Source organism: Falco peregrinus, chromosome 1 (genome assembly GCF_023634155.1).
Source record: "Falco peregrinus isolate bFalPer1 chromosome 1, bFalPer1.pri, whole genome shotgun sequence".
In the NCBI taxonomy this organism is placed as follows: Eukaryota; Metazoa; Chordata; class Aves; order Falconiformes; family Falconidae; genus Falco; species Falco peregrinus.
Genome location: NC_073721.1, coordinates 28,166,766 through 28,189,674, shown reverse-complemented (window position 1 = coordinate 28,189,674; position 22,909 = coordinate 28,166,766). Strand labels below are relative to the sequence as shown.

The 22,909-nt window shown below is 36.4% G+C and overlaps 1 protein-coding gene across 1 annotated transcript in view; it reads left to right on the top strand.

Annotated features, from left to right (window-relative positions):
- Positions 1-22,909, top strand: part of ADGRA1 (adhesion G protein-coupled receptor A1) — a 277,279-nt gene that overhangs the window by 35,445 nt on the left and 218,925 nt on the right. The window contains exon 2 of the mRNA XM_055813568.1: positions 5,754-5,825. Within this exon, the coding sequence (XP_055669543.1) occupies positions 5,754-5,825 (72 nt within the window). The remainder of the gene's footprint in view (positions 1-5,753; positions 5,826-22,909) is intronic.

The window sequence follows — 22,909 nt, the reverse complement described above, 5'->3', positions numbered from 1 at the left end:
ATTTTTTATTGTAAAATAAAAGATATTCCCCTCTGCTTGAACTCAAAGTAGTATGTCAGAGAAACTGCAGAACTTGAAACACAATTTCTTAACACAACTCCAGCACAGAGGTCCCAGATGTACAGTCTTAGTGGGCTGAGCTTTCTATCTTTTGTCAAATTATCTTGGATATCCATCTTACACAGTTTTTACTTAAAGTGAAAAAACAAACAGGAATTAAGAAAAAGTGCACGGTAGGGGCAGGTATGGTTGGTCTCCTGGTAGGTGCCTCCTGTAGTAAGTATGTCAGTGTAACCTCACCTGGTCTCAGTGAGTGGGCCTAAAAAAAAGGATTTTAGAAGGATTAATTTTCTAGACATTGGTTGTTCATCTTATCTAGCAGCTACAGGACTGGGTTAAGTCTGGTCTGAACCAGTTCTTGGGCTGCCTAGCAGAAAATCAGGTGGAAGCTGACATTTCTCTGTTTTTTCATGAAGTTTGGGTGGTTGGTTTTTTTTTTTCTTGTGGTTTTTGTTTATTTTCCCTTGTGAATATTATCAGAGGAAATAAATATTTTCAATAAAGGGTCACACTTCCTTCTATGTTTACTATGTGTTCGGGAATAGCATTCTTTAGCTAAATTTCTGTCTTGGATTTCATTATTTGAGATGTGCTTTCTCTGTGGATGCACTGCTGTGTGAGCTCACGGTCTTTAGGCTTTACTGGGTGGGATGCAGTGCACTGAAGAAGCCTCAGCTAGGGAATTTGTTTGCTTTGTAATGTCAAGTGAACCCAAGTCCATTGACTTTGAAGGCATGGTAAAAAAATTCTTTCTCTCTGCTTGAGGGATTGGAGGAAGTTGGAGTTTGGTGGCATTATGATTGAGAGGGTTTTATTTGATTTTTTTTTTTTTTTTTTTTAAATACTACAATAGATTATTTTATACCGGGCATGTTTTACACTTGAATGAGACTTTGTAGGACAGGATTACATCTTTTTTGCACTTTTAATGGTTTCAAAAAAACAAAAAGCATAGCATCAATTTAAGCAAACTGTGATTTGTGGCTTCTTTAATTCAAATGGAAGAAGCAGAAAGAAAATCAGAGAGATGGCTTGTAGCCCATTACAACAGTTCATCCTTTTAGATGTGTCTATACTGCTAAAGAAAGAGGTCCGAGAGAGAGTGGAAGCAACAGCTCATTGACCGTCCGTGCTTGTCGGTTGTTGGTATTCTCCTTGGCGTGATTTTGGTCCTTGTGTACATGTGATGTTGGTTGATTTGTTTGCAGCGCAGGATGAATGAACTAGGATTTGGTCAGTGTTGCAGCCCGCCAGAGAAGTACATTTGCATTGTGAAACTACATGTATGGATTACATGCTTTAGGGTGTTACTGCAGGTCAAGAGAAGGTGTTTGAGGGATATCCCTTCAGAGCCCGCGGGAATAATGCTGGAGGGCTTCACAGGGCTGGGAAAATGCAAGACAAACCTGTGTAGAGTTAATGTCTCCTGAACATGCTCCCTGCGGTAAACTGTCTCCCAAAGTGTCTTGGGAGAAGGAGCAGCGGAAACATAAGATTTGAGAGGGTTGATGAAGTGAGCAAGCAGTTCGTAACGTGCCTGATCAGCAGTGGTGCTGGCTAGTGGATTGCTCCCCAGCACTGTTTCAGTTAGATGTATCCTGTGAGGGCCATGGCTGAAAGTAGCACCATTTTAACTTCCGGTTACTTGGGGTTTGGATCATTATATATAGTGCAAAGGCAGTTTGCAAACTGAACTTTAAAATAAATGCCTTCTCAGAAAGTTTCTGCAAGAAACTTGTAAATTTTTATATTTTTTTTTTAAGAAAAGTAAAACTTTTGAAGTGGATTTTGGTTTTGGAAAACAATTTCGCTGAAATAATGCGTGCTCATTTTCATAGTGTTTTTCTTCTTGGAATGAAGTATTGCAAATGTGAGATTCTCAGCACATGGGTAGAAACTGATAATTATTTAAACCAGCTGCCTAGTTGCAATGTTTATTGCTGTGATTCACCAGCGCATAAGTAAAAAAAAAAGTGAAAATGCTGTGAATAAATAAAATGTGAGAAATACTTAATCATAGTGAGTGCGTGTGGTGGTGATTTGTTTTAAAAATCCAAACTTTATTTAATCTTTTATTAAAAAAAGTGACTCTGTTTCTGTTACATCTGAAAGTTATAATTATGTTATAAGCTATCCAAATCAAGTACATGAATAGCACATTTTCTCATGTATTTATCCACCAAACCTTTGCATCTGTAAGTACAAGAAAATGATGATTTTCATGTCTCTTCCTGCAAAATTTCTGCAGGTCTCTAATTACAAACATCTCCCTGTAAACAGGTGACTGTATTCAAGGGAAAGGAGATACCTGTTTCAGCCGTACTTCATACATTTTATGTCCATTCTGTTACTTTTCAGAAGAAGTAACATACAAAATTATGCTACGTAATTTCAGCATCAAGAGTAAGAGCCACAATCTGACCGGGTATTGATTACCTGAAGAGATTTTTTCATCATCTGTAGTTAAGCCTCATTTCTGAGTTAGTATACACAATGTTGTAACCAAAACTTTCCTCCCTTCTAGCCTCATTCCCACAGCAAATGTCCTCAGAAGGGAAGAATGTTATGAGTTGCATCAAAAGTTTGACAAGTGATTCATTACTGTATAAAAAATAATGTGATCTAAGTTTGCCAGTGAAGTTGTTCGTTAAATTCTGAGAATCAGTCTTCAGTGCAAACCAAATCTTTCTTGATAACAGCCCATCACAAGGTCTTGGACAACGCTAAAGCTAAGCAAAACCAAGTGGATTCTTCCCATGTAGCATGCCAACCAGCTAAATAAAATATAGATAACTTGTATTAATTGTTAGAGAAGATTTCCCGCCCCCCCCCCCCCCCCCCCCCCCCGCCCCGACTTTATTGGAATGCTAGTATTCACTAAAGCTGTGATTCTGAACAGAAAAAGAATCTTATTTTAACCATAATACCATATTACTTTGTTTATAAAACCTGAATTTTGGTTGGCACTGTAGAGAAGAGAAGGCCCTGAAGAAAACTTAATTTTTGAAACCTGATCTCTGTGTGAAAGTCTCTGTGAAAGTCTGCTCTAAGGATTTGAAAGGTTTCATTTAGAAACTCAAATTTGCATAGTTCTATGATTATTATTATTTTTTTAAAAGTTTTTGGTGTCTGTTACATTTTTCAAGACAGTTTATCTTTCAGAAAAATAAAAGCAAATGACTAAATGAGATAATATTGTAGAACATGGGCTGTGTTTACTAAGTATTCCATTTATGAACTAAATGTTCTGCTTAATCTTGTGATTTATTACTAGTTAGATAGTTCTCTTTAATTTCTAGGAGTTTGTTTTATGTTGGTGGATGATACTGGTTTCAGTCTGCATGCTTAAGGCCGTACAGAAGGAGACCTAGAGGTAGAGTTGGAGACTCGTGTGCTGCTGACTAGTGCTGCGTTTTCATGGAGTTGCTAGCAAAGCTCAGGCTGCCCTCTTTTTCTGGGTGGAATGAACAGAAGGCTGGAAAAAAAATTGCACCATGAAAATTTTTGAAATACAGAACTATTTGTATCTAAGCCAGATGAGAGTTCTGAAGTGCATGTACCTTTGCAAATCAGGCTACGCAGAACAGTCCAAATATAATATTTATATCTAATGTCATTGTAATAGACCTCAAAGACATTCTCTGTAACACAGCATATAACCAAATGACCCAATATGAAGTGGAATTTATGATGTTAGTCTTTCCAAGCCCAGCCAATTTTAATTTTTGGACTTCATTTTTTGTTGACAGACACAAGTTCTGTGCGGCCTCAGAAGAGAAGGTGAATAAAAGAACAGAATAAAATAATAGGAGATTTCATGGATTTACATTTTCTGGTTTAGATACTAAGAATTTTAAAACAATCTTCCAATTTAATCATTGTAGGCACATAAAAAGGTCAGAAAATCTGACAAATAACACAAATTGAAACAGTTTGCAGTCTTTCATCACGTCAGTGCTGAACTGTGTTGCTAAGATGGTAGTGAAGCGTTGGTAGATGAAGGAAATATTTAATGTCATTTGAGAAGTAGAAAGAAGATCTTGCGAGATGTGGAGTTTGTTAGTTGATGTCAACAGGCGGTGCGTATATTGGAGCATACTTAATTTTTGTCATAAGCATAGGCTTCTGTGCTCTTTCAGGTGTCTGGGTGCATCTATCATGATAATTCCATGTTGCCACTTGAGGGTTATACTGACTGCTTCTGGGTGAGCAGTGATGCTGCTACACAGGTGTATTCACTAACAACGTAGTGTAATAACATCCAGGTGAGATCTGAGCTGCTCTGTTCCCCGTGTTCTCTGACAGTGGGCTATCAAATGACATTAAAACATATTTACAGGTTTATTGATGAATTTTAGAAATTACTTGAAAAAAATCTCCAAATCTTACTACATTACAGTATTTTAATTTTCCTACATCAATAGTTATTTTCTGTTTCACTATGGGTCAGTGTTAAGTGTTGTCTTTTGCACCTAGACTTGAGATTTTATGTGGTATGTGTATGCTGGGGCAAAGCACGTTCATATGCAATGGGAAACGCTAAAAGCGAGGCAAGTTAAGGTAGTCTCATGTAAGATTGTTTTAAAGCTTTACAAAAGTAAAAAGTTGATTCACGAAGTCTCAAGTCTGCTAGTTAAGAGCATAAAATTTCTTTTGACTTTTTTTGTTGTTTTATTTCTATCTTTATTGCAAGCTGTGTCTCTTATTTGGAAATGGAATTTTGTGTACTAGAGAAGTATAATTTATTGTAAATGTTACATTAAAATACTCATTTCTTGAGCAGTTGGAATTAGATTTTTTTCAGAGAGAAACATTTTTCCTTTGCATTGCATAATTACTAGATCTGTTTAAAAAACCAATTTCTTGATCTTCTAAAACAAATTGCATTTCTTATGTATATTGGAAGGTTTTTAAGTTGGTAACATCTTCAGAATGAGTGCTTGTTCATATTGTATTGCTTCTGAAATAGCTGGGAGCATGTAGCCACGAAAAATCAGTAAACTAGGAAGAGCCACCTGTAACATCTACAGTAGTTTAATATGAAGAGGAAGAACAGACAACTTCAATAGCTTGCATGCGGGGCCAGTTTGCATGTGTCCTTGGTGGGGTTACTTCATGGGCCAGCCATAGCTTAATTAATGAATTTCTACTGTGCAGAGGTTGCAACAGGAAAACATTTTTGAACTAGTCTATTTTTCTGGTAAAGGGGTGGGGGTTTGTTTGTCTTTGCTCTAGACAATTCAGTACTTTCTCTGTATCTGTCCGCCACCAATGGTATCGTTCTTTGTACATCCCTGCTACAGCAGCCACTGCAAAGTGACTGTATCGTCCGCTGATCCACTGAAACATCTCATCAGCCTTTTTGCCGACTGGGAAGCCAACAAATACCTTTGCCAGTGGAAACTTAGAATCTACTAGTAAAGTGTGGGCATTTATCAGTATTACAATTTTCAAGTTGAATCCAAAATTCATTTGTTGACATACTTCTTGAATGTGCTTTTGTTTTGATAAAGAAGAAACTATGCACTTCAGGAAACCGTAACCTTTGTTTACTGCTATGATAGGAAAATACAAATGAAGCAGAGAATTTTGTGATTAGTATTTTACAGAGCAGTCATTTACTATAATTACATGTTTTTAATCAGTGGAATTATCATGTTCTATTAACCAGATTCTTTCCTGACTTCTTGTAGGATTCTGAGTAACAACAAGATCTTATGGTTGAAGAATGGCTCTTTCTTTGGACTGAGATCCCTGGAGAGACTGTGAGTAACTGATCAACCGCCTTCCACCTTCAATTAAAAAGTCTTTGTATTTTAAATATAAAAGCAAACATCGGATAATGAAGTTGAGACATTCTGATCTGTATTGCACAGTAGAGTTTCTAGACAGTCATCAAGTCAAGAAACAGCATAAAAATGAGTGAATGGGGATGGACGTGTAAAATACAGGAAAGCGCTGCCATCAATTTGGAACTAAAATAAACATCCAGTCAAAGACTTGTACTACACTATGTACACTATCACAGTGAAGACTGGTATATGTAATGGTAGCACTACTATACCTGACATATAATTTGTGTAATTTAACTCATTGGTCTGCAATACTTCCATTTTAATTCTGTCCTCATTTTAATTCAATTCTATACTGAAGAAATTGGACAATGATTACCACTGGAGCAGACAATGGCATTGACAAAGCTCCATGACTTACTTTGAAGGGGGGAAGAGGAGCTCAGGAGCAACTAATGAGTTAGGAAGAAAACATTTAGAAACTCCAATGGAATAAACAAGCAGTGACAGCTATACTGTAATAACACTGCTGTCTGTATATATGGGTCTTTCATTTGAGAATAATCATGTGAGCAAGTTTAAAAGGCTATTTTTTATATCTATGGGCAACTTACTTAGCCAGTGCATCTAAAATGAGCAATTATATCATGCCTATCTTACAATAGCTCCTGCAGTTTAAGTTAAATTATTGTTATATTGCTTTGTAAGAATACCTTCATTATGTAGAGATGTTGCTATAAAGCAGTTGCTTACATTCATGAATGCATGAACATAGTCTATGTTGTATGAACGTTTCCATATGCAAAAAAATTACATACCAACATCAACTTTAGCTAATATTTTACTATATATGTGTGTGATGTGCATGCTGTTTATGGTTGTGTAATAAGGTGGGTAAGTATATGACATGGAGATATTTGAATATTCTAACTGCAATTTAAAAACAATGTGTTTCAATCTCTAGAGCAATCCCTTAAGCACCTTGAGGTGTTAGGATAAAGGTAACTGTCTGAACAGTTATGTAAAAGAATACTATGTTTTCTCCACATAGACTTATAGATGTAACAAATACTTCTTTAATATTAGGAATATTAAATGCTGTGGAATGAAGAATAGTTGTGTATTATTCACTAACCTAATCTTAGGTGTAACAATGATAGGAGGTTTATAAAGAAGTTCACAAATATTTTAGACAAAACAATTTAGAATAGGGGATAGGATTACAAGTTTATTGCAAGAAAGGAAATTACTAAATTAAATTCTGATGTACTGCAAGTGAAGCATTAGTGTTTAGAAATAGAAGCAAACATTTTCTCTTTTTTTTTAAGGTTTAATTTACATCAGGGAATCATACTGAGCATATACTTTAAAAAACTTTAGTAGTTAATCTAGTTAGAGAAATTCTTCAATCTGAAAAGACATTGCAAACAGTCTTGAGAACAGTAAGAAAACAAAAAAATGCCTTAGATGTGTAGCCTCTAGTATCATCATCATCTAAACCTTAATTTTATTTTATTGATTTTTCAGAACATTACAGATAAAATGAGTGTGTATCATCTCCTCTGTATGTAATGATATTTGGCCATGGTGTTAATGCAAAAATCCATAAATGGTCCTTGAGGCAAAGACTAGAATTCAGGTGATGGCATTCTCATCAGATTCGGATGCTCTTTCTCATTCTCTGGTCCCATACACTTATCAGCATCTGCTAAGTCCCAGTTGCAGCTGGGAAGGTGAGATAGGAGGTGGGTGTGAATGAACTACATCTGGATGAGTGCTCCTAAACCTGGGACAAAGAAATCTTTCCCCAGCTGTGCCTTTTCCATACAAGCTATTTCAGAGTGGTACTGCAGGTGCTTAAAATGAAGAACTATGACAGCAGCTGCTGTCAGTGTTCATGGCTCATCAAAATGGGCCAACAAGAACTTTTATTCCTTGCCTGAACGGGAAGGCAGAGAATTTTATGAAGTACAGTAGTAGGAAAATCCAGCTTCCTTTAAGGTAATGTTATGTTTAAAAGATCAGGTGCTTGGAAAGGCAGGTGTGCTGGAGTTAAGGATTACTCATTTAATTTGGCTTTGCACTTCTTGTGGTCCTGTTCAGAACAGAAAATTAGTAATGTGAATGCTGTAGAGACAAGAAACGTGTGACTGTAATTCTTTTGTGGTTGCCATATTATGAGCCAGAAGAGTGTTATCTTACGTGGAAAATGAAATCAATCTATGTCAAAACCAAAAAATTTAGAGAAGTAAAATTTTAGGTGGAACTAAGTGACTTCATAAAGAAGTTTACAAGTATTTTTGTAAAGAGTCAGAATATTCTGGCTCTTTCCTATCCTGGAGTACTCAAATCTTTTTTTTTTAGCAGAGAATGATTTCAAACCATACTCCAATAGGCTAGTGACAACTTTCCCCTTATTATTTTGTTTTTCAATGCATGTCACAACAGGAATTGGATTACAAAAGTGTCAGTCCTCCCAAGTTCTGGTGATTTCTCAACAGCATGTTACACAAGCAAGAGACCTCACTGAGCGGTTTTCTCAAGCTAGGACTCCTCATTTTATGCAACTTTAATCAAGCAAACTAAGAGACATATGTTGTTTGCCCCTTAACTGTTCATTTTAACAGTAAGATGACTGATTTCTCTAAAGCTGACTATTTTAGAATATTATGCATGAAATGCAATTTTTTCAAAATATAGTTGGACCTGGTTTGTATTTGTTTCGATAGACTTCTCAGAAAAATGCATTTTTTTTCAACTACAGCGTGAGCATCACAAGGTTTCTATTTCAGATCGTTATAAATTGTGTTGCTGCTGTAAAAGGAAATAGGATATTGGGTTTTCGGGGGAACACCAGCCAGCCAGAAAAAAATATGTTTGGGGATACAGTTGTTTCCCTTTTAGTATTTCAAAGTTAATTCTATATTTACTAATATCTTATTAGTATTAAAAATGAAACATTTAATAATGTCTGTAATAAAATATATAAATAATAGTGATCAAAATACATTTATGAAATATCAGTATTTTTACTGGGCAGTTTGTAAAAAAGCTTTGAAAACCACTGTCTCGCAAAAGGTGCTTTTTCTGTATTTTGTGTGTGGGTGAACAGTGATTCATGAATAATCTGTAGAGATGGCACTTTCTGTCCACTTAGCCTGAGTTTTCTGGAACTAAGAATTGCTGCCTTGTGCTTGTTCAGAAAGGCTGACTCACAAATGTTATGGCATCTGGATCATGATGCACCTCCATGTCACTCGGCTTACCTTGTACTACTAACAAGAGGCATTAAGAAGTGAGTACCATTACTGACATACCATGTGAGAATAAAAACTTCAGTAAACTTAGGTTTTGCGTGGTGCTGTTATTTAGGCCTTGGTTTGGAATAAAAACAGAACTGCAGAGAAGAAAATAAATAAATAGTTCTGAAGTGTGTTGTTTGTTAAAATATGAAGAGCTTTGTGGAATGTAACCAAAAGAGTTCTACAGATCATAAATTCTGCAGGTGAGAGTGAGCACCTCAAACCCATTTCCGTGATAGACCCTGTGGAGATGGCTTCACATTCAAGAGGCTGAGAGTTCAGTTTGGGTCTGACGCTTGGGGCAAAGCATTGACAGCTTGTAATAGTTTCAGTTCCAGTGCCTGCCCTGTCTGTAGTCAGTGCCCTGTCGTCTTGGGAGATGTGTTGATCTCAGCAGGAAAGCAGGCCTTATTGTAGAAGTTTAAATAAGTTTTTCATATGCTCTGGATACCACAGAAGAAAGTTGAAGTGGGCTCTCAAAACTATGACAAAGCAAGGTAGTCCTTCCAAGTAAGTCTCAGCAATCCAGAAGCTCTCATTTAGTTGAGACAGTGATTTGGAGGATCTGAACAACTGAAAAGTTGTCGATATAATTTTATGGTCTATCTATATTAGATAGAAAAATCTGTGATTTACAGTTTGGTTTTGTTTAAATTATTGTTATTTGTTTATTTTTAATTTATAGGCAGCGGGGTTAACCATTGCTCTTACCTAAGGAATCATAGGGCAGATTACCAACTTGCTAGCAGATACCTTATCATGGTGGTATGTGGTATGGACCCTGCTCCAAAGACATTGCAGTCTCTGAACAGCATGTAGCAAAGTAGTATTAGTAACAGCTGTGGCAAGTCTTTTTATGCTTGAGAATATTTGGTCAGCCGTAGTCCATGTGATGCTTCTGGGGACAAGGACTGGGGCTGGGCACGCTGCTCCAGCTGTGCTGGACCCAGGGTCAAAATCTAGGCCAGGAAACTAAATCTTATACTCTCCTCCTTATGTCAGCTGGCACAAACCAGTATGCATCTGAGCTATTATCCACACTACTGATTTTTCTTACCCTCCACAGCAGCAACTGCATCACAGTTGCCTGGGCAGCCCCTGTCCTGCTCTAACTCCCCATGTGCCTCTAGCTGGGGGCAACCTGCCGTGGCTGCTTCTCTGCTGTGGGCTTCCTGGGCCTTCCTGGAGTTGATCTTGTACTTGGTATTTTCTGAAGTGGGTGTACGAAGTCCCTCTCTCTGTTTCATAACTTGTTTCATTAAGTTTATAGGAGCATAATTACCTCTGGGACTGCTGTTCGTTTGTCCCCCGTGGCTGAAACTCTAACGGGTTCAGAAGCTGTTGGGAGGGAACCAGCAAATAAAAGCAGACAAACATAGACAAAAAGACTGTGATTGCATAAGCAGTGTTTCCTTGGGAAATCGGGATAAAAGATCACTAAGCAAGATTACACTTTTTTCACAGTTGACCCAGAAGAAAAGCACGCCAGGAACTAATACTGCAACAGTGATTGTTTTACAGGAGCTTGCTGTTATGTTCCCCAAGATTCCTAGACACATTTCTAGACAAAGAAAGATAATACTTTGTATTTGTAAGAATTTAGCGTCGAATTTATTTTTTGGTTTGATTTTCTTTTTTTATCTGTAGAGACCAGTCTTACTGGACCAGATCTCACTTTGTGTTGCTGTATTGTAAAGTTACCAACTGTGTGGCAATGCTATGCAGTCACGTGTTGTCCTCACTTATTAGATAAGATTGCGTAAAAGCTACTTTCAGTAGATTTCAGTATGGCAATTTGCAAGTATATATTGTGCTGCACAATTGTAGTAGTAACACATTAACATGAGGGAATGAAAGGGTAGGAAAGAAAAGCACAACAAAAAGATCATAGAAAAAACGTTAAACAGCTGGTATAAAAATCTGGTATTTAGATGTTCTTTAGCAAAACTCAGGTGATGAAAGGGTAAAATATATTTTTACATTTTGATGTACTGGTGTGCTTCTTTAAACATGCAATTTACGTTCTCTAAATTACTGGCTACTTAACTTATTTTCCTGCCTATACTTTTGAAATGTGTGTGTGCACACACAATACACATGAAGAAACAAAGATGTTCTTCCTAGGCACTGTGAAGGATTGGAAATATGCTTAAAAAATTGTTAAACAATTTTATTTTCATCACATATGTATCTTTAGAGTTAAAATCTTCATAAATTGAATTCGGAATTACATGTGGGGTTTTTTATTGTAAAAATAGAAAAATACTAGTTACTATAAGCTAATAATATTTCAGACTCGCAGCCAGGATCCAACTGTACAACTTTTTTTTTTTCTTTTTTCTGAAGAGCTTGCAGCCGAGGAGTGTGCCCCTAACTTCATGCAAGTGTTTTTAACAGAAAATAAATTAATGATCTTGGATGCCTTAAATGACCACGTTAATTCATCTCAAATGCCATTTAGCCATGCTTAGAGAAATGCTGTGATGTTATTCAGGGAAGGCGCATTTTTAAAACCTGTTTCTTAGAGCTGTTTGTTGTGTAAGTCATCATTGCATGATTGAAGCTGTTTAATTTTATCTAGTTTGTGTGTTTGGATACATATGAAGAAAAGGAAAATCAGTGCAAGCTCCTTTCAAGCATCTGAAGTTTTCTTGCCACTTCAAATCCCAATGGATTTAGTAAATTCTCTAAATCTAGTTGATAATGATAACAAACAACTTCTTTGTTCAAATTCACCTTAAATATTACCAAAGAACAGAAGTACAAGTGCTCCAACCGTTATTTTTCCTTGTCTAGTAATATGTCTAGGAGTCCTGGGGAAACCTAAGCAATTTTTCATGTAAAATTTCTTGATGTGTTGGCTTATTGGAATTGTTTACAAAAATCTCATTATGCTGCATTACTATTTGGTGTGGTTGAGCATATTCCAGTAGGTGAGGAAGGATGGGAATAGTCATGGGGAATGATTTTTCCTGGAGCAAGACTGCACTTTTGCATTTACTCGAAACTAGACTGAAAACAATTCATATTCCTCTTGGTGCTCATTGAACCGTGAGCCACCCTTCTGGTTTCAGTGTCAGATTAAGAGATCTTCTTTCTAATTACGGTGATGCTAGTGTTTACGTGAAGCAGGATAGTTCCCTTTGTTACTTCTAGATGCAGTTAATATAGTGTTTCTTTTATAAGTATGCTTGTCTGCAATATATTCAGTACAAAGGCAATTACAAATACTGAGCACAGAAAGGAAAGGTCTGACAATTCATGAATTACTGAAGTTCTTCCAGAGACACATCTATTGCAAATAACAGGTTTGAAGGGCTGGAAATACTCAGAAAATAAAGAGCTTAACAAATACAGGAAAGGGGGAGGGGAAGCTATGAACCTATGTCAGGCAGCAGACAGATCAAAAAGAGGAAAGAAAATGTTTACCTGTATAATAATTATTTATCACCTAAAGTCAGAGTAGCTTTTTTTGAAATTAATGTTCTTTAAGGCTCATCCTGGAGCATGGAGAGAACTGATTTCTACTAAGAAAATGCGTGTTGAACTATATAAACCCTGAACCTGAGAGGACAGTGACAAATGCCAGCAAGGCTGCAAGGGATGTGGCTGAGGTCATCCTCTTGTCTTCTGCTGCTGCTGCTTAGCTTTAGTCCAGACATAAATGTGGTCTATTCTTCCAGTAATATAATCTGGTGTAATCAAGTATCACACTGAAAAATACCAGTAAGATGGATCCATATATAAAACACTTGTATTTACACACAGTCATTAAGAATTGTTAGAATCCTGCTAGCAAACAGATCAACTTGAAAAATGTTATGTTTTCCTTTTCCTTTTTTTAATGGGTGGAAGTCAGCTGTAGCTGTCCTCCTGAATGTATTTTTTTTTTTCTCGGTTCCGTGTTGTAAGTATAGAATGAGAGATCCATGGATGCCAGGACTACTGTAGCTCAGTGAAAATACCTGCCTGGTTACATAAGCAGCAAGAGGCAGCAGCAGACCTGAAGGATCCTTTGAAACATCATGGAACAGAAAACTGGACTTGGAAAAACCACTGTTGGTCCTCCTGTAGAAGTAAAGGATTGCAGAGTGAAATGCTTTCCAAAGTAAATATCATGTGGCTGCAGGCAGTATTTTAATTAATTGCACAGAAGGAGGATATCTAATTTGCAATTTCGCATAGAAATTTTTAGAAACCGGAGGAGAAACAGAGGCAGGATCAACATCACAAGTCAAACTGGGCAAACTTAATTAAAAATTACCTTTTCATTTTAATTCTGTGGTCCTTTATGGATTTCTTGATTACATTCCATGACTGATAATAAGTTACTCATGCAAAAGCAGTGCTTTTTTGACACCACCACCCCCCCAAAAAACCCACCCCAACCGTCCCCAAATTCTAAATGCCAGAATCTGTTATGTCCTAGTGTGCAGTATCAAAAAGAGATTTAGCATTGTATCAGGAATTATAAAATTCTTATTCTTAGTATGACTGTCAGAAACAGAGGAGTTAGAAATGAAAAGGAAAATTACATTACCCTCTTTCTAATAGGCAGACATACTGTAAGTCTTACAAGCATGAAGTAACTATCAAAGCACTTGTAATGTAGTCTGACAGAAAGATAATGTATTCTTTTTCTCTAGTCATTTGTTATTTACAAGTACAAAGTCACAATACAGATTATTAGGCATCACATACATTATATTTTAGAAGATGAGACAACAAGAAAATACCCCATATGTCTACTTGTGTAGAGCTGCTATACCATAATGTGCAAAAAAAGGCGTAATTCTAAGAAGAGAGGATGTTTCCTTTTGGATATTACAGTGCTGTTTAAAAATAGACGTAATAAACTGAAAAATAGGTTAGTAAAATCAGTTCTATAATTTTAGTGGAAGGGTCCAGAATCAAGTGTGTTTCCCATCTTTTCTTTCTGCCTTAAGCCTGTTTCTTGTTTGTCTCCTAAACTGCCACATTAATTTATCTAGTTCTTGTGGTGTTTTTTCCCCTCTCTGATAGAAACAACATGGGCTACCAGGCCATGTCTTTGCTCTTAATTCCATGCTTCATAATGAGATGTAAGGCTTGCCAGTGCTGCATTCCCTTGCAGGCGCTCCTCAGTGGCATGACGAGTGTTTATGCCATTCTGAATGCGCTGCTGGGATTACATTCCTCCAGTTCTGGCGTGAAACTATGGTTCAGCTTGAGCACGAAGTTGCCAACTGCTGGTATGTATGTGGTATAGTAACGATATTTAAGACGTCAGTGGTTTGCCAGGTTGCATTGCTATACTTTTGAGTGTAGCTATTTGCATTTTTCTCCCTGAGAAAACACATTTCTGTTGGAAATGCAAGCATGGCAAAATAAAAATGTTCTATGGGGACACAGCAGTTTTAGGAACATCTTTGTCATAGATATCAGTATTTCATTTCAATGTATTCACGTAATATAGAATCTTTTTTGGGATGATAAATCTGAACAGTACCACTTAGGACTGATGCAAGCTTTTCTATAAAGAAACGGCAGACTGTTTGGAGAAGTAGGAAAAACAGATATGTGGTTGAAGGGCAGTTTGTATGAAGTTACAGAGCAGCATGCTGGGAAGCCAAGCTGATAAAAATTAGTGTTAGCTGGTCAATAACTGAGCTAATCTTGTGAAGTGAGCTGTGAGCTAAGCTGATAGCAGAGTCCTTTTGTTCAGTATTTTGTGGTTTCAGTCCCTCAGCTGTAGGCTATTTATGGAATAACATTTTCAATCTCCCCAAAAATATTATATTTCTTGTATTCATATGCAACATGGTCTTTAGCATGTTTACTGTTAAGAAGACCAAAGTTTGGTGCCTCATCTGGTACATCCTTACATGAAATGTGAGAGACCTTAAGCTCTGAACAGGAACATCTCAACACCATGGTGGTCTTATGTAAAAGTTAGTATCAGAAGAAAAGCTCGAAACTCCATCCTTCCTTCTCAGAGAGTTTCCTGGGCCCTACTGATACCTTTTTCTTTTGTGTGTGTTGTTTATCTCTGACTTGATATTAATTGACAGACATTTCTCATTTGCTTACTTATAAGAAAAAAAAAATGCTATCAGTTATTCTCTTCCAAAAGTTCATGTCTAGACTAGCCTGTGGAGTCTCTGAGGAAAACATGCTATTACTCATTCATATAATGCTAATCTAGAGATCCTCCAAGGGTACCCAATGACCCTGGGAGCTTGTTGCCTTCAAAACTTCTGGGGATGCCTACAGAAAGCATAGCTTGTTCTCTGACACTTGTGCTTCACCAATAATCTCTGAGAAGGCAAAATAAAAAAAAAAAATTGAAAAGAAATAGAAAGAAGGGCTATGTTTTATGCCAATTTAGTTTAATGGAAAAAAAATCCCCCAAAAGAGTTGTCTGAAGTAGTTAGGAAAGCTGATGTAATATAACAGCTGTGGGCAGTTTCTCTCCCCACTTCTTAATATAGACGGAATTGATTAGTTGGGTGTAGTATAGTGCTGCATGTGTCAAGTAGGTACAAAATGGTTGTTCTCACGAGAAAATTGCATGCAGACTTAGCACATGATAAGCTGTCTTGTGTTAACACAAACTGCCTCGTTCTTGAAATGGAAAGTGACTGGGAGAGCTATAGAGGATGTTTGTATAGTCTGAGCTATGCACATATTCTGTGAAAAAAAGAATTACAAAATTCCTCTATGCTCTACTTCAGAAAGTGTTTTGCTGAGGGGAATACAGAGAGAAACATTGTACTGGAATAAAAATGTGTATTTTTATTTGCTTGTGAACTTGAAAGAATAAACTAAAATTGTTCTATGCAATGATAGTAAACTTCCTGCTGTAGAAATAAGCAGATTCAGTTAAAAATAAGCCACTCGAGTTAGCATAATGCAAGGAACTTGTTGAAGCACAAATAAAATGTTTTTATCGTGCCTTTATAACCCACAAGACTGCCAAAGGGGCAGCTTGAATCTCTTAAAATAAATTCATTTCTGTCTATGAAAAAATATGAAAGATGTTAAATCAGGAAAAAATATTTTAGATGTAGATATCTGAAAAAAACCAAGTTGATTATAAAGCATACAGTCTCAACCATAACAGTAACACTTTTGCTCTGATGCTATAATTAATGGCTAATGAAAGAAACTTCTACAGCTAATGTACATTCCTCAGACACATGGTACATTTGTTATTTTCACCAAGTGTTCTATTTTTTTGATGTTCAGTGTTCACATTTGTTTATTAATGCAAAGTAAGTTAATACTCTTTAAAAGACCTTAAAGACATGCTTTTCAGCTGAAATGGGAGTTTAAAGTACATTATGTTCAGAACAAAACAGTGTTTTCTGTACCGTGTCAGCAGCTAAGTTGAGAATTTGATAGCTTTTTTCCCCTTTATTCCGTTAATTGCTTTTAGGTATTTCTGAGAAGTGCAAATGCCTCACAAGGGACAATTCTCCCTTTGGAGTGAAGTTTGAGTACTGTATTAAGCTTTCGTACTGGACGGTTATGTGAACTTACAAAAATATTTAGGAAGGTAAGACCAGAATGGGTTGCAGCCAGGCTGAGTTTCCAGGGACAGAAAGAAAATTTGTTCAGCTTCCCCTCTCATCATATACACCATAAACTAACCACCCCATTAATTGCTTTCCAGCACTCCATTAAGAACACTGAGACTTCAGTTCAAAATAATGTGCCTAAAAATTATAATGTGTCAGAGAAGAAGAAATTGTAACGTGTCACAGGTTGTGGGTTGTTTTTTTTTTCTTTTTTTCTTTTTACATGTCTTTGCCACTGTAACCAATAAATCCTTATCAGTCCAAATCTGACAGTTGCTTTAACTGTGAGTATGTCAGCAAGGTATACCAACACAGACATCTGAAAATTTTTCAGTACTGGACCAGTTCAGGTTGCCAGCAAAAACTGTCCAACGTTCCCTCTCTTTAGCCTTTTTTAGCAAAAAGGGAGAAGCGTGGCAAGCTCCTGAAGTTGTGTTCTGCATCAAGCAAGAAATAAAAATGTTACTGATCCTTGCAAATGCCTGGAGAGGATTCAGCTCTGGATATGCAAAAATTCATGTCACAAGCTGCAATTTCTAACTCCAGTAAGCCCTGTCCAGGCATAAACCCCTTTCTGTAATAATTTGAAAGTCGCTCCAAATCTTTAATTCTGTAATAGCTAAACTTTTAAAATTTTCTGCCTTTTCTAATCTTTAATCTAATTGTAGCCTATTATTATCCATATTATTTTATAGTACTGTTATCATTTAACTTAAACTAATTCTTTTCTCTTTGTAGGGTTCACCATTTATAAACAATGGTGTAATACTCACTTTCCTTGTCTAAGCAAGCCAAAAATACGATAATCTCTTAGTGACATCATGAAAATCACCATGAAATGTATATATCCTTAAAAAAATACTGATGGGCACGAAGCCTGAAATGTTATCTGAAAGTAAGATTTTTATCTGCAAAGATTTGTTTTGTATGTAATGACAATGTACTCTTTTTATAGTCTAAAAAATGGATTTGAATCCAGTTCGTTGAATATTCAGAGAAGTACAATTTCAGCTTAGTTTAACATTCAGAAGTGATGTTAATGTTGTGAAACTCTTACACAGCTGAATACAAGGAAGACCCCTCTGGAGCATCTACATGCAGTAAATATCCTTGGGAAATTCACTGGGACTTTGAGGCTTAGGAAGTCTGTGTAAAGCTGCTTTCTCTGGGCCTGTGTAACCAGCCGGTGCTGACCAAATTGTCTTTTAGAGAAGCTCGGTGAAACTTTAAAGCTTCCTGCTGATGACATTGCATTGATTTCTACTTTTCTTCCTATTTTTGTTTCTGTTGTCCCTATTTTCAGGTTGAGTGCTGACATTCTGGATAGGTGGGGGAAGTTCTGTTCTTTTTGCCTTCTCTACAACTGAGAATGCAGTAAATTGATATATTTATTTCTTTTTTTTTTTGTAATTCAAACTGTCATCTGCACAGAGATAAAGGGTAAAATACAGACCTTTTTGTTACAAGACTTCTCTCCCAATTTCCTTGCATTCAGGTGCGATTAGTGGTCTGATGATTGCTTTGTAGTTTGTGTAAATCAAATTAAATGCCTTTTCAGAACCAAACAAGACACTTCACTTGTTTTTCCCTGTTGACTATGTTATTGCACAGCAGCTGCTCCCAAGTTTCATATACCTACCTAGTCGTATTCAGATTCTTACCATAAGAGAAGTTTTATCTTAGCTAATAGCTCTGACATAATTTCTCCTTCATTCACCCATTTCCTACTTTTCTACTTGCCTTGTTATAATTTATATTAAGCAGTGACAATGAAAAGAGAAACATTTAACAACAGTAGAAAAAATGGTATCATAAAATCATAAATATTAGCAGAGCGGTGGAGGACATGCATGGAGCATAGGAAGGCACCTGTTTGGAAGGGGTTAGCAATAGCACATGTTGGAAATGATCTTTATGTAGACTTACTTCTTTTGTACATCCTGACATAAGGAAATCTCTGATCTTCCCACCTCTGTGTTGAGTTGCCATGCTAATTGGATGCATGTCCTAAAGTTTTGTTTTCTCGTTTCAAGTCTCTTTCCTTTGAAAATTCCCAAAAGTTTTCTGGTTTTAGATGAAATATTAATTTCCTAGGCATGTGATTCCTATATCATCATGAAAAAGAAAAATCTGTCCTTTGTCAGTGTAGTTGTGTTCTTACGTCGTTCTGTTTGCTTACTCTTACTGTGTTTAAATAACCTACCAAGACAGGTACTTCTTTTTTATGTGTAGTATTCTATACCTTTATAATTATTTAAACAGTTTCCATAAGTGTGCGTGAAGTCCTATGCCATTACTTTAGGCCTGTTTTCCCCACAAATAGAGTAAAGCATTTTCATGTGACAATTTCTCAATAAAAGAATTAGGGTTTAATTCTCACATAAGTGAGCTAAGCCAAGTTTCATTTTTTCAGCTCGCCTAATGCCTCTCAGTAGCCCTTGTGGCTTTTCATACCTCGATGTTATGGAGGTGCTATTCCCTAATGTTCCATGCTCTTTCAGAGGAACAGCCCATATTTCTTCAGATACGTATCTGGCGTGCTGCTGAGCAGCTATTTCATTAGCAAGCGTTTTAGGAAAAAAGATAGGTGCAGGCTGGGAAGTGAAGCACTGGTTGCTGTCTCCCCAGAATATGGACCCCTGATTTATGAAGGCTGCATACTGGACACATGAAGCTGAGCATGTGCCAGCAACCAGAGCATGAACTCTTGAGGACTCTGGGCTCATGCCAATGTATGCAAAAGCCGGTATAGGCATGTCATTGTTGCCACTCTTGCTTTAACTTGTGTAACGTGCTAACATGTGGTATGCCACGCTTTCTGTTTGTAAATTAACCTGGCAAATTCATTTCTGTGAATACTTGATGTGTCTTAGTGAGGCTGAGGTTCAATGGGCTAAAACTCTGGCACAGTTAATGAACTGTAGAGCATTAGCTGTGCACTTTATTTATTTTAATGCTTGCATGTTTCAGACGTGGTAAATATGTCGCTTTAGTGTATGCTATTGAAGTCACTGGTGGTACACTATGAAAAAGTCCCATTGATCGCCCGATTTTCCTGCTGAGTTAGTCACATATAAAAGCAGGTTTGGATGCTTTTTTCATTAACTGCATTTATACAAAACTTAAAACTTGTATCTGGGAAGGGTGAACAGCATGTACACTTCTTTGTGATCCACAGTCAGACTCCCATGAAATAAGAACATTTTCTGAAATCAAATCTTTTCTGATGACCTATTTAAGTCACTGTGTAGTTCAACAACATTTAAAAGATGATGTATGGGATATATGAAAAACAAACCCTAATGAAGCACTGTGAGCTAGCGAAAAGCAGACAAAATCATGCAAGGTATTACCAGATCGGTCTGGCAGGATGACTGAAAGAACCTTTTATACTGGCTTACAGATTTTACTGTCAAACTTTAGTAACGGGCTAATGTAAAAAGAGTAATCTGTGAGAGCAGCTGCTGCTGACTTTCCTACTGCAATCCACAGGCTGAACTAAAACTAGAAATAGTATTTCTCTTGTTTCAATAGTAATTTGTTGAAATAGTAGTAGAGCTGGGCGACTCGTATCGATCTTGACTTTGGGAACACTTCTTTTATATGCAATGTTATTTTGGTAGTATTACCTGTAGCTCATAAGTCAATGTTCTGGCATTAAGAATAGCATGAATCATCATGAATTTCTATCTTAGAGCTGCACATGAACATACTGTTTACATCAGTTGTTAGGATAAATTCAGGTTAACTAAGTATGAACTCATAGATCCGAACAATACTGCCGGTTTGGCAATATTTGTTCTAAATGCAATTACCTTTCATTTCCCAGTGAAATTTCAAGCTCCCGTGTGAGACAGAATGAGCACGGACTCAAAAAAATTAAAAAGAGAAAGTGTGTGTGTGTATGTATAATATCAGTGCCAGTTTACCAGCAGTGAGCCTGAAGGAAGGCAGCCTGCCTGCTCCGCCACTCACCCAGAAAGTTAGCAGAACAGTCAATCAGCCAATTACCCAGCGAGTTATCTACATCCCAGAATGCTAAAAGTCAAAGCAATTTATTTTTGTTCTTTACTGGCATTTCTCCTTTTGCATGTCAGCTATTCCGTGTGTTTTCTTTATGTTAATTTTGGAAATGTATAAGCCTTATTTTCTGGCTTATTTGCTTGTACTTTCCTCACCATGTATTTATTTCATTTTATTATATTGCTGAAAACAAGGGATTTCTAAGTGTTATTTTTATTACTGTTATATTTGCCTATGTATACCCATTTAGTTTTATTCTACCTGACTTTATAGAATTAAATTGAAAGTGGCTTCTTTTTTGCTTTATTCCTAACAACATCAGAGAAAAGACTTAGGGGAATGATGCAAGAAGGGGCTGATAGGAACACAATAGGAGGCACTGCTGCAGGTCGTTATCCTCTGACCCCTCTTTGCTCCCTCCTCCTCTTCTCTCAGAGACAGAGGCGATGGAAGTAGTTAAAGCTTACCAAACTTTGTGGAGGAAGGCTTGGGTAAGGATATACATCACCCCTTGATGATTTGTGCTTCTTATTTCTAGGTTCTTTTGTTTATTACTGGCAGGTAGCCTTTATCAGAAGATTTTTTTAATAATGCTGATTGGTGATTGTCACCTCAAAATCAATTGGCTGTTACCAAAGCCAAAGAAGTATCATTTATCTTAACTAAACACACCTTTGTCTGAAGTGATGCTGGAGGTCAATCGGTTCTTGATATGACACAATTTTCATCAGCAACCAGTCCATCAGGAATCATTTGATCTGCATGACTTTTGCTTAGAACAATGCCAACAATCCAGTTTCTACACATCTCCCATACTTCTGGATTGCTTTGGTTTTTTTGTATAATCTGAACCATCATAAATTTGACTACCTATTCCTTGTTTGCTTGGTTGCATGATGAGTGTGGGTCATAAATTCCTCTTCTGAGAAAAAACAACTAATATACTGCACCATTGACCCTTTCTAAATATGTTTTATGCACTATTTTTATAACTGTTTAATAGAATTGTATACTGTATTTTCCTAGAATGGAATAGGTACTGTCATTAACAGTAGTGTTGCCATCCTTCAGGCAAATGTAACATTATATAGATTATTTGTGCTAAACTGTCCTTTAAAAATCTTCCAAGACGTGGATTTTGTCTCAAAAACTACCCACATTTAAAAGATTAAAACTTTAATTTTGAGATCTTTTTTCTCATTCCCTATTCAAAAGTCCTTTTTGAAAGCTTAGTACAGATTTGTTCTAATTCTGTATTTTTAATCTCTAGTGCGAATAATTTCGTCAGATATTTTGGTGGTTGTTTAGTTCATTTTGGGTTAAGCCAGGGGTTAACTTCTTACAGAGATTCATTAAAAACCAGCTGGGTTTTTTCTGAGAACAAATGGAAAAGTGTTTTGGCCAAGATTTAAAGAAATTATGCAAAATTGAGATTTTTATCCACTCCCCTCTCCTCCCTCAATGCTGTTATGTTCAGATTTGAAATATTCAGGCTTTGAAATCTGGCAGAGATTTGTCCCTGTGTTTCAGATGTGGTCTTGCACAGTTCAATAATGATCTATTTTCATTTGGCTGAGATGCAAGCTTTAAAACAATATACGTTACAAATGTGAAACAAAGATGTATATTAAACAATGAAATCAATGATCTAACACCATTCACTCAGTATGTTATATGTGTGTGTATCATATATAAACAGTGAGGAATTCCCAGTAAAAGTAATTCTTAAAGTAACTTGTTGGATTTGTGTGCCTAAAGAAAATAATATAAAGGAACTCAAAGAAATGTACAGGGCTCTGGACTGTAATTAACAATAGTGTATGTGAATGAAATGCATTGATGGAAAAATTGTAGCCTTATTAATTGGGGACTGGAGTATAAGAATTCTGATTACCAAGTCATTGTACGTGATGATGGATTTATAGTATTAGTATTTGTGCCTATAAATGAATATCTGAAAGTTGTACAGTGAGCTCAATACAAAACATTTAATAAAACATACTTCTCACCTGAAAAGCTAATATCATATTGTCACATAAAAAAAGATTAATTTTGCAAATGCAGTAAACCTTTGAACCTAGCGATTCAGGCAAAAAAAATAGTTATTTTAAAAATTTCTAAAAATGAGGAAAAAAATCTTAAAGAAAAATGAAAGATTGCCATATGTCAGGCT